Raw genomic sequence first — 12,456 nt, 5'->3', positions numbered from 1 at the left:
TCGGTCTTCTTCTCACATGTCCAAACCACTTGAGACGCGATTTTACCATCATTTCCACAATAGGTGCTACTCCAACTCTCTCCCTTATATCTTCGTTTCTTATTTTATCCAATCGCGTATGACCGCTCATCCATCTCAACATCTTCATCTCTGCCACACTTAGCTTATGTTCATGTTTTTCTTTGGCCGCCCAACACTCTGTACCTTAAAGCATAGCCAGTCTTATAGCAGTGCGATAAAATTTACCTTTAAGTTTTAAAGACACTTTTTTGTCATCATGAATATTCGACTAAGTTTTTATGTTGGTTGTCGAAGACCTAACACAACCATCCTCCTTTATCCGGGCTTGGGACCGGCTATGTACCACAAGAGTAACATAGGTGAAGTTCCATGAAAGTTTAACACCACTTTAAAAAATGGATAAAGTACTATTTTAGTTCCTAACGTTTAGGCCAAATTTTAATTTAGTCTCTAACATTTTAAATGTCTTATTTCTATCACAAAAAATTTTAAACAGGTTTAATGTGATCCTATCAGTAAATTTGACACTAAACATTAACAAAATGAATGACGTAGACATTAATAATGTTACTAATTAAAGCATATCTTCTATTTATTAGAAAAACATAACCAAAATTTTTTTGTAACACTTCTCAGTTTTCTTTTTGTACAAAATTTCAAATCCTAACAATCAATTATCTCATTGATTGATCAATTTTAGTTACATACTGAAATTGAATGCTATTGGCTCTTCAATATGCAAATTGCTTGTGTCAAAATTCATAGTGGAACAACATTAAGTCTGCTTAAAACTTTTGGAATTGAAATTAAACGTTTGAAAGTTTTCAGGATTAAAATAGAATATTTGAAACATTAGTGACTAAATTAGAATTTAGTCCAAACCTTACCCCTTAAAAAAATATAACTAAAACTAAAATCATTTTTTTTTTCCAGAGCTTGCTGCAGCCTAACTAGAAATTTTGATCTGGTTCCAACCACCAATGCAAGGCAAGACAAAAATTGCCATGAGTCAAGAGTCAACTACTAATTTGGATTCTGACATTCTGTTCCCTCATAGTATAAATGAAGGATTCATATATGCATGGGAAACATATTCAATTATTTCCCTCGCCAACTCGAGCAAAGGGACCAAAAGTAGATCCATCCTGCATGTAAAAATACAACTTTACACCAAATGAATTTTCAACAAGTTCAATCTTTTATACATTTAAGAATTTTTCCAATTTTTCAAGCATTGTAATTTTGTAAGATGTAAGCCATACTAATCATGAAAGACAAAAGTGCAATTTGAGCAAAACAAAGAAAGACAATTGGTAATCATGATTGTCATTCTTGGCATGAAAACATGCCAATGCAATGTGCTTTCATTACACAGAAAAGCTGAAGAAAACAGAGATATTGTTAAATCACTACTTAAAAACCCAGGAGAGCAAAAATTTCGATCAAGAGAGAAAAATAACAGAGGAGTCCAGAATCCAGATACCAAAATTCTACAGAATCTGCCCATCCATCAAGTAGTTAGCTCCATAATGGCCGCAACGATATCGCCATTTGCAGCTTTGAGAGCTTTAACAGCTCTTGATCTTGACACTCCAGCTTGAGTCATCACCAACTCTATGTCCTTGGGATCTACTCCCGTCTCATCCACATCCTCGTCATCTTGGGCAACACTAGAAGATTCAGGTTTCGGTCCTGCATTAGCCAAATTGGGGGCCTTGAACTGCTCTGCTGCCTGAGTTTGTAGCTGTGAGCTCAAGTCTTCAATCTTGGCCTCCCCGAATATGATGTATGTGTCGGATGTTGGGCTTTTGAAAACATCTGGTTTTGAGATAACGAATAGGATCTGACAAACAACAAACTGATCAATACATGGAGACAAGACAATCAGTATAAACAAAGTGTAAAATCTAGTAATTTACTAACATTCTTGCTCTTTTTCACTGTCACCCGGCTGACACCTGTAACAGGTTTCATTCCAAGTTTGAGCATTGCCTTGCGACTCTTCTTTTCACTCCGTGTCTGCTTGGACCTACCAACATCACCTTCATGTCCTGTTTTAGAACGCAAGTTCCTCACTGTTAGTTGCATCCATTGTTTACATTCATGTACAAAATAAACAATAATTGATAGCATTATCACATTCATACAGCAAACAGGATAAATTGAAGGTGCACTTAGAAGAATTTAACCCAACCAGTTTTTGGCACAACACGTGCATGATTTATTATAACTCAATTTCAAATTAGATGCAATTTGGGAAGAAATTTAAATTTACTTCAATGCGTCCCATTAATTCATGTTGACCATCAAATGCATAGAGAGTAATTTCTAGGTCTAATTAATAAAGTTGTAAGACTGTAAGTTACTACAGAAAGAAATAAAAGATTAAATCCAACAACTTTGCAGTCCATAATTATTTCCCTAAAAAAACGAAGGCAGCAAATAAAATAAAACAAAATAGAGAAGTATTAGACAAAGTTCAAAACAGCCCATGAAAGAAAATACTGGTCACTTCTAGAGTGAACATTGGCTAAATTGAATTATCTACTTACAACATAACTCTGTTCTGTTACTTCATAAAAATTCAAACAAAATTAGTAGAGATGTGCTACTATTAAAAATTTACCACATGCAAGAACAAAAGTAGACAAGACATAGGTGCCTTGCTAACTTACCTTCAGCAATGTCATCATCCTCGTCATCTTCATCATCGTCATCCTCATCATCTTCATCATCTTCAACTACAGGTTCATCATGCTACACAAAATATAATTAAGGGTCAGTTTGGATTGGCTTCTGAAAAAAATACTTAATTTTTTTCATCTTTTTAAAAAAGATCTTTTTTTAATAGACAAAAATTATTTCATATTTAGATAGACTTTTTAAAAAGAAGTTTTAAGTATTAAAAACATCTTTTGCTTCTGTTTTTTTCAAAAGAAAGGTATTGTTAGCTTTAAAAAAAAAAGCAAATAATTTTCTTTTTTTAACAAAACTACTTTGTAGAGACATCTAAATATGTTTCAAATTGAATAAAATACTTTATTAAAAAAAAGTTACTTTTTTTCACTCAAAAAAGCCAATCCAAACCAACACTAAAAAGCTTTAAAAAATTAGACAACAGAGAACATAGCAGGCCATAAAAGATGGAGTACAAAAGGGCATCAGTACACAATGACCAAACTATAGTCACACTGTATAAAAGAATCTAAACAATGATTCGAGACATGTTTCACTTGTTAAAGAGTGTACTTGATGTTATTAACTGTTATTCTAGATCAAACTCTTCAACTATTCTTATGTTCGAAAATGCATATGTAATTCAAAATTCACTCCGTCTTCTCTTGCAAACTCCCAGAACATTTCAATTCCCATTAGCCTTTCAATTTACTCAACTGAAATGTTCCACTCTTCCACACCTAAAGCTACTACATTTCTACAAACCAAGAATCAATAATACAAATCACAATAACATAAAAAACATAAGATTCCCCAAAATGAAACACCGCCGAAAAAGTAAACCCTAAAACACACACTATCAGTACCCACAAACCGAATGATACCCCCCTCCCCCCCGGGGGGAACAAAAAGAAAGGTAATCCGATTAAAACATCCCAAAACCCTAACAATCAAATTGAATCAAAGAAAAGAGGGTGAAGAAGGTTGTTTGAGAAGAGAAGATGAATTACATGGATCTTCTGCTGCTCGAGGTGCTCAGCTAGAAGCTCTTCTTGGGTCTGAGCAGTCATGGCTATATCAAATCAAATGAATCGTCTTTTGGTGACAGTAGATCCAACACAACAAGCACGAGCACGAAAGCTGACACAGCAACAACCTTAAAACCCTAGAACTGTGGGATTTAACAATTTATACCTCTCGCGAGTAAATGAACATTAACATTTGACTATTTGAGTATTTGACATTTTGACTACAACATAAATAACTTTGGATTCGGATTGACCCGGTTAATAACCCGTTTCTCTTTTGTTCCCATCCCCTTGTTTGGAATGCAAGGTTCGATAAATCGGACAGGTAACCGTTTTAAGTTTTAACTATTGGTTTATTTCGGGACGGATTCATTCTTGGGAGCGGATTCAGGTGTGCCGAAATTCTTTGGCACACCAGTGCACATTATGTTTATGTTTGGCTGATCGGTGTGCCATTTGAGGTTGACCGTCGGATCTCTTTGTTTTTTCAATCTAATGGTAGAGATTACTTTTTCTCTCTCCTCCTATGATTGGTTAGTGGTTTAGGTGTGTCAGAGGGGTTAGTTTGCAAATTACACTTTGTAGCTGGTTATTTTTGTTACAATAAAAAATTATTTAGGTTTATGTAGAATTAGTTTATCATGTTTTAAGAACTAAATTAATGGCTGTTAGTGATTCTGTTTAACGCTAAATCAGACATGATAGAGGAGGGATGGTAGGGAAGGAAAAGCGCCATGGACATCATTTGACGCATACAAGATAAGCTGCGATGGATGCGTATCCGTCACTGACCCGTCAATGGAGTAATGGAGTTGCAGGAAGCTTTCTCCCGCGGAGTCACACTACAGAGCTGCCTCCTCTCCAAAGTGCGGCCTCTGTCGCGACTCGTTGGTTCGGAGGATGAAGATCTGCATAGTGTCCTTGCCGGAGCTGGATTCGATCACCGTCGGATGACAATGAGTGATGTTTCGGATAGATGCATGGCTTTGCCGGAGACGTCCAACAAGGAAGGATCGAAGCGGCGCGGGGATGGTGGGCGAGAGGATGACGAAGGAGAGGCCGATGGTGTTACGGGTCGGGCGGGTTAGGTTAGAACACAGTTGGTTGAACTTGGGTCAATCGTGATGGGCCTGTGGACTAATTTTTTTCCCTGAGATGCACATTTTTTCTGAAACCAATGCTGGGCTCAAGTGTTGGGCTATTAAAAGTGTTGTTAAAACTAGATAAATGGTCTAGTATGGTCCTTTTCACTGCACGAGTTGGTGCGGTGTCGAAAGAGGCAAAGAAAGGAAACGGTGAAGGGGGTGAAGAGGAGTGGTCTTTGTCGCCAGACAGGGCATAATCGAGTTTCCTGCCACTTAAATCCCAACAGCAGAATGAACACACAAGAGGGTGCATCATACTTTGGTGGTGAGGGCGAAGGTGAAACTGGCACAAGGGAGGACTCGTCTGAGGAGGATGAGGTAAGACTTTGTCAACAAATTTGTTTAGTCGTCCTTTTCAATTAATGTATTGACCGTTCATCGATTCGTAGTTCATTGCTAACTGAATGTATCGTTGTAGTTGGCATGGGACGATGCATCGGACGTTGCCTTGGACGAGGGTTATGATTCACAGGGCACAATTTGGTAACCATTCATTATTTTTAATGCGCTCACAGCTCAATCCAGTGGGAACGTGGGTCTTCAAATTAGGCAAAGATTTGGTGATGCAGCAGGTGTTTTAGTTTCTTAGAAGATCATGCGTGATGTTCTATGTTTGGACAAACAATGGGTAGTTATAGAAAACTGTTTTGGACTGTTATACTTCCAATTTGACCATATCCAGGCCGCTATATGACTTTATTTTGTAACGCTCTATATTCAAATTGGAAATTATTCTAGAGCATCCATGGTGCTGTATGAATTGAAATTGCAAATTAGTGTAGAGAGCATCCATGGTGCTGTGTGAATTGGAAGTGTAAAGTAATCTAAGGAACACTGATATTTTGAAAAGTTCTTAGTTACACCGGTCATAAGATTGTATCATGTACAAAAAGATTTAAGTCTAGCAGTTGCAACACATCAACAATCAGAGCACAAAAATAGTTGTTGCCAAATCAGAAAAGGCAATCCAAAATAACATGGTCAGCTAGTTCATCAACCCAGTTGGATTCATTCAAAATCAACAAATTGGACTAACAGCTCCACGTCCGGGTTGGTCCTGGAGATCTCAAAGACGGCCAGCTTCTCCACAGTTACGTTGCACTTGCGCAAGAAATCAGCCCACCCTCCGCCGATGGTGCCACAATTGTGGCTTCTATTGCCCCTGTATCTGGCGTAGTCCGCCCGGACGAAAATCTCCCCTGCTCTTAGAGTGACCATGACATCATCGCTGACGTCATCTCCAAAGTGTGGCACATTTGGCTGGGCAAACCAGAAAACGACAAGGAGATGTACTTAAAGTTAAAGGCATGTGTAACATGAATGCAACGTGCATGAAGCCAAGAAAATGAAAAGGCAACTATTGATGATGGCATTATGAACAGTTAGCATGCAATTGGGTGCTTGTTTCACAAAACATTGGATATTGAAAAACAGCATACGAGGCAGTACCAACAAATTTGTGTAATTAATTTCAAGTCAACCACGGCTCCACCAGATAGCCAACCATTAACAATTAAGCAACAGCACAACACAGAAGACGTGGACCACTTACGACGGCACAGAGGCCAACAAAATAAGGACCAGGAAAACAACAACACTTACTGTGGACCACCTAGGCCGCCACATTACTTTCAATAGAGGGAACAGCAGGGGAACAAAACAGATAATGTGGACCCCAAATACTGCCAACGTAAAAGGTGTATATATAGTGGAAATGGAAAGCCATTACCAGGAAGTGGACGCGCAACAGCCTTTCTGTGATGTGCATAATGAAGTAAGGGTGTTCGGACTGAAATGTCTGCTCCACCTCAGCTGCAGCTACGCTCCTGGGAACATTGATGCACCCCGTTCGACGGCGGGGCTTTTGAGGAGCGCGTGGACGGTTCGTTGGCACCTGGGGGGTGTGAGGTCGCCGGAGTCATCACCAGACGCAGCATATGTCCTCTCCACACCCGGTGCCTTAAATATGCGAACGCTGAAGTCGTCTCTGCCCTTGTGCTTGAACAGCAGAATGTTAAAGGGTTGTAGCTTGTAGTCATGATAAAACCTTTGCCATCCCCTCCCGAGAGTGATCTCTTTCAACCCCTTGGGGCTGCATGCAATCTTGTAAGTACGGTCTGACCCGTCGGCGACCGTGATATAGATATGGTTGCTACCCTTGGGGAGGAGACCACTGCGTAATGGTAGACGCTGCAGATATGGGCATATCAAGACACAACGTAAGAGATAGAACAAAATGCGGAGAGGAGAGTCAGAAATAATGGAAAGAACAGAAGAGCAAGCTTTAACCTACCATCGGTCGCGACGGCTCTCCTGCCGCTTTGATAACCCTAACGACGTCACCTTTCGCGTGTTCTTCGGCCATTTTCTCGTCCAGGCACCAACAGAGAAGAGGGGGATATTCTGAGTTAAGAGAACACCGACAGAGTAGACAGCGTGTGAATCAAGCGGATATGAAGGGTGAATCCAATCTAATTAATTAATTTAGTCAGAGTTCCACCCCTTAGGATTGTGTGCCATCACCCTTCCATGAAGTCTTCTTCTACAAGCCAAAAAGTTTCGTGCCTCATGGGTCAGATGGGAATGTTTTTTTCTTTTTTTTGGGCTTGTGTTAAGCGAGACTTTGGACTTTAAAACAATTTTGTCCTGGATCCGTCTCCATTAAAAGGCCATAACGAATCGTTACGCACAAAAAAACTCATGAAACCATACATTGTGGGCATAACGGAGGATATGAGTACGTAGTTGTTAGTGGGCTCAGGTTATTGCGTTGGCCTGGCCCATGAAAGCGTAAATCATCCCCTGGCGTTTAATAGCAATATTAATTTTCTGTATAATATTAATTGTCTGTATGATACAGTAAATGAAAAAAAATCCGAATGTTTATTCAGGTATTGTAAAACTGATTTGCAAGGACATAACGCACCCGTAAATAGTTGCCAAAAATGTCCTGGGTTCATGATTTGGAAACGTTAAATGCTAACGGCGCAATACGATTCCCTAATTTTTTTTAAACCGCTCAAACGACTTGTTTTATTTGGCTGATTTATAGGCAGAGGGGCTGAGTTATCAGTAACTCCAAACAATTCACGATAAGTAGAGAGCGAACCGATGAAAGTAGATATAATAATCGCTACAGACTTTTAACTAGCATTTCATAAGATCAAAAGGACGACCAAACAAACAAACCAGATAGATCATTCAGGGCTTCAGGCCTCGGCAAAAAACCAAAACAACATAAAGATATCACCCATGTGCACCAGGTCAAATACCTCTGTCACTGTGTTCAATCTGCACCGGTTGAACGCCTGCCTGGGGGGCCAAAGATTTCTCCTTGGCCTCCAAAACATTGACGATCCTTTGTACCAGGTCACGCCATTTTGAGCTTTCCGCCATCATCTCGTTTGCTTTGTCATACATTCGGCGAACGGTCGCTTCACAATGTTGCTGCTCCCTGTGCAACAACTTCTCCTCCCGGCGGCGTGCCTTCTCCTCTTCCTCCAGTTGATCCTCCTTTTTCTTCAACTTGACCATTAAGTTCACCCTCTCAGACCCGGCCTCGAAGAGTTCATCTGAGATTTTTCGAAGCCTAGCCTCCCAAATTTCCTCCCTTCTGACAAGTTCGGCCTCAACGAGGTCACAATCCGCGGACTTCTCATCTGTACGGACGATGTCGATCAGAGTGGAGATCGGGTGTTCTGCGAGGTCGACGGGACTAACAGCGTGGTCAGTGACGGTCTCCTTCGACATTTTCTCGATAGTACACAGAGGAGAGAGCAGTGGATGGTGGCAGAAATAAGGAGGGGGATAAGGATAGACGGAGAGGTTAGAGAAGGAGTTACGGCAGAGAAGAACTGGGAAAGAAGCGATAGGAGGGATAGGGTTTGTCATTAAAGGGCACGTATGCATATATAGTGTAAAGTGGGAAGCTGCTTCGAATACCTTTTTTTTTTTGTAGAAAATGTGTAATTAGTGTACTTCGTTTATTTTTGGGAAAATAAACGATTTATATTTTCGCGTTAATATAGTTTTAATTTTGTTTTTCAATTTCAATGGTCAGCTTTAATAATTACGTCTAGGATCTCTTCGATTCACGTGCCAAAACCACAGACGGAGCATCGGTTACAGTGGGCGTAAATGAATGCGTATGTGGCACGGTACCCGACTTATCTGGTAAGGCGTTTTGCAGTATATAATCTCCCTCCCCAACGTTCCCTCATCGCGTCTGATCTTCCATCCTAACAACGCAAGATAATTCCCTATTTATGTATCAACCCCTCAGATGAATTGTTTTATATTGGATGATTTTCATCCCCCGTTTTTTGATTGGGACTGTGAACTATCTGATACCGTCACATTTAATTCTTAAAAAACAGCCCACAAAACTGGTAAGTCAATGGGGAGTCGCCGAAAAGTGTGTTTTGCGTATGTTTAGGTAATATTTATTTCAATTTAAATCAATTCAAATTATTACTAACAAGCAAGGAGATGAGAAGATATTGATTGTTAACCGCATGTGGATTAAACGAATTTATACTGGCTACGAAGCATATAATATTAAGCTTCCGAATCAACGGCACTCAAAACGGAAATAACTCAGAAATTTTGTTCTTTTCGTGTGATACTCACTGGCGAGGAAGAATAAACCGATTAACAATTGAGTATAAACAGATTTTTAATATTGAACAGATGAAAGTAGATATAATAATCGCTACAGAGTTTTTGTTAGCTTTTCATAAGATCAAAAGGACGACCAAACAAACAAACCAGATAGATCATTCAGGGCTTCAGACCTCGACAAAAAATCAAAACAACATAAAGATATCACTCATGTTATGTGCACCAGGTCAAATATCTGAGTCACTGTCTTCAATCTGCACCGGTTGAACGCCTGCCTGGCGGGACAAAGATTTCTCCTTCGCCTTCAAAACATCGACGACCTTTTGTGCCAGGTCACGCCACTTTGAACTTTCCGCCATCATCTCGTTTGCTTTGTCATACATTCGGCGAACGGTCGCTTCACAATGTTGCTGCTCCATGCGCAACAACTTCTCCTCCCGGCGCCGTGCCTTCTCCTCTTCCTCCAGTTGATCCTCCTTTTTCTGCAACTTGACCATTAAGTTCAACCTCTTGGACCTGGCCTTGTAGAGGTGATCTGAGATTCTTTCAAGCCTTGCCTCCCAAATTTCCTCCCTCCTGACAAGTTCGGCCTCAACAAAGTCACATTCCAGGGACTTCTCATCTGTACGGAGGATGTCGATCAGCTTGGACATGGGCTGTTCTGTGAGGTAGACGGGACTAGCGGCTTGGTCGGTGACGGTGTCCTTAGACATTTTCTCAGAGGTACACAGCGGAGAGAGCAGTGGATGGTGGCAGAAATAAGGAGGGGATAAGGATAGAGAGAGAGGTGAGAGAAGGAGTTGCAGCAGAGAAGAACTGGGAAAGAAGCATTAGGGGGGATAGGATTTGTCATTAACGGGCACGTATACATATATAGTGTAAATTGGGAATCTGCTTCGAGTACCTTTTTTTTTATAGAAAATGAGTAATACTTCGTTTTTTTTTATTTTTGGAAAAATAAACGATTTATATTTAAAACAAAAGAGATAACAAATTTAATGTAGTTTTAAATTTAAATTTAAAGTTATTTTTCAGCGTTCATGTTTTAAAATTACGTTTACGATGTCTTCAAATCCTGTGCCAAACCCAAAAACGAAGCATCGGTTACAGTGGGCGTAAATGAAGGCGTACATGGCACGGTACCTGACTTATCTGGTGAGCCGTTTTGCAGTATATAAGTTCACTACCCAGTTTTCCTTCATCACGTCTGGTGATCCATACTAACGACGGTCCTCCTGTAACCTTCTCCTTCCACCACCTATTCAATAAACTTAAATCAAATAGGCTGAGATTTGGTGCAACCTCCGAGAAAGGCAGAATGGGAAAGAAGGCTGGATATGGGAGAATGAAAGGGAAAGGGAAAGGGGTGCCACCACGCGTCTGTCCGCTGACTCTTCTGCCTCGCGAAATATGGGAGAAAATTGCAGCAAGGGTTGCGTCGGCCTCGATCCAGGATCTGTTTAACATGTAGGCGACCTGCAAGGTATTTTTGGACGCAGCCCGCTCATCTGCGGTGTACAAGGTGGCCTCCATGGCGGAGCTACCCGTCGTGTTCGGTTATGCCTTGGAGGACCGTCCTGAAGATGGGTTCCTTTATAGAAGCGCCCGCGCAGGAAATCCGGCCGCTATATTCCGTGTAGGGATTAGAGAATTCTGCTGGATGGGCCGATACGTCGCTGGGGTCGGCACCCTGCTTGAGGCCGCCGATGCGGGCGACGTCCAAGCCCGCTACATGTGTGCGATGCTGCTACTGATGCCAGGGGTTGGGGACGAGGCGGACGCTGGTAGGGCGGTTGATATGTATGCCAACGTACTGGCTGCTGGAAAAATCGAATTGTGCAGAGACTTCTTTGGGCAGTTGTTCGCAAATCCGCTGATTGGGGTGCACCCGTCGTATCCAGGGAAGCCCGTCGTCTGCCGGTCAAGCGTTTGCCCGACCCGCGGGAGCATGGGAGCCGCCAACGATTCCTCGAGTGTGTCGTGCGTCCACTGCCTTGCCGAGTTCGAGGTGTTGCATTTCTTTAATCTGTTTACTTTCAGATGAAGTTTCGTTGTAACCAAAGTTGAATGTATTTGATTGTTAATGATTCGGGTGTTTGAGTTGGGTGGCCTTGTAAATCCCCGCTTTTGTGGATCAGATAAGTGACATATTCAAACCGATGCATATCACCGTGTTTAAAGTTTAAACATTTAAACTATCACACGCATAACCTTCGATAGAATCACTATTTCATAACTTCATTAGCTAATAGGACAAGCGGAATATAAAAAAAACAAACACACCAGAACAGTTCAATATTAGCGTTGGGCCTAAACAGTACAATACTAGTCCTAAACATACATTTCCGGGGAGGGGAGGGGTTGGTTTACGGTGTCTCCATCCCGTTGTTGCACTGACCCCTAAGACCCGGGACTTCACCTGTCCAGCAAAACGTTGGCCAGCTGCCGTATGATTTCTGCCAGTTGAGTCCTGAGTTCTTGTCTCTCTCTCTCCATCTAGGATACACGGTACTCGATCGACGCAACAGCCCGTTGTATGTCCTCAATCGATTGGCTGGCTGCAAGTAATGTAACTTTGTTAGCAACGTATTGATACCGTCGCAGGTGACTACACATGGGGGTGTCGCAAGAACACATTTTTTGCTTACCCGATGCACCTGGTTCTACCGCGGGACTATTTCTCACCGTCGTATCGTGCCGTTCGCCTTGAACGACGAATTGATTGCACTCATACGGCGACGGGAGCTCGCTGCCCAGACCCGGAACAGGCCAAGTCGTCGTCACCGTCGAATTGTGCCGTCCGCCGCGAACGAGTCAAGTGAACCCTGACGACGGCGGGAGCTCGCTGCCCATCTCTGTAACAGGCGATGCATTCACCTGGAAGTAGTCGTTCCAGGCGTTCACGGCCTCTTGGTAACTCCGGTAACGAAGAAGCAGGTTCCGTGGAAATCCATCCACCTGAGCCG

General features: G+C 41.7%; 1 protein-coding gene across 2 annotated transcripts; it reads right to left on the bottom strand.

Moving 5' to 3' along the window:
- Positions 1-801: 801 nt before the first annotated feature.
- LOC112754650 (nascent polypeptide-associated complex subunit alpha-like protein) lies at positions 802-4,123 on the bottom strand. 2 transcript variants are annotated; one of them, XM_025802350.3, is made up of 5 exons: positions 3,708-4,029; positions 2,697-2,778; positions 1,945-2,072; positions 1,505-1,864; positions 802-1,166 (listed from the first exon to the last, which is right to left on the bottom strand). In XM_025802350.3, the coding sequence occupies exons 1-4, from the start codon at positions 3,765-3,767 to the stop codon at positions 1,532-1,534; spliced, it is 603 nt and encodes a 200-aa protein (XP_025658135.1). In that variant the 5' UTR covers positions 3,768-4,029; the 3' UTR covers positions 802-1,166; positions 1,505-1,531. The 2 variants fall into 2 exon arrangements, with proteins under 2 accessions (XP_025658135.1, XP_025658134.1); XM_025802349.3 differs by lacking the exon at positions 802-1,166 and having other exon boundaries at positions 1,308-1,864; positions 3,708-4,123.
- Between the last annotated feature and the right edge of the window lie 8,333 nt (positions 4,124-12,456).

Source organism: Arachis hypogaea, chromosome 16 (assembly GCF_003086295.3).
Source record: "Arachis hypogaea cultivar Tifrunner chromosome 16, arahy.Tifrunner.gnm2.J5K5, whole genome shotgun sequence".
Lineage (NCBI taxonomy): Eukaryota > Viridiplantae > Streptophyta > Magnoliopsida > Fabales > Fabaceae > Arachis > Arachis hypogaea.
Note: the sequence above shows the minus strand (reverse complement) of the source record. Positions and strands in the feature narration are given on the sequence as shown.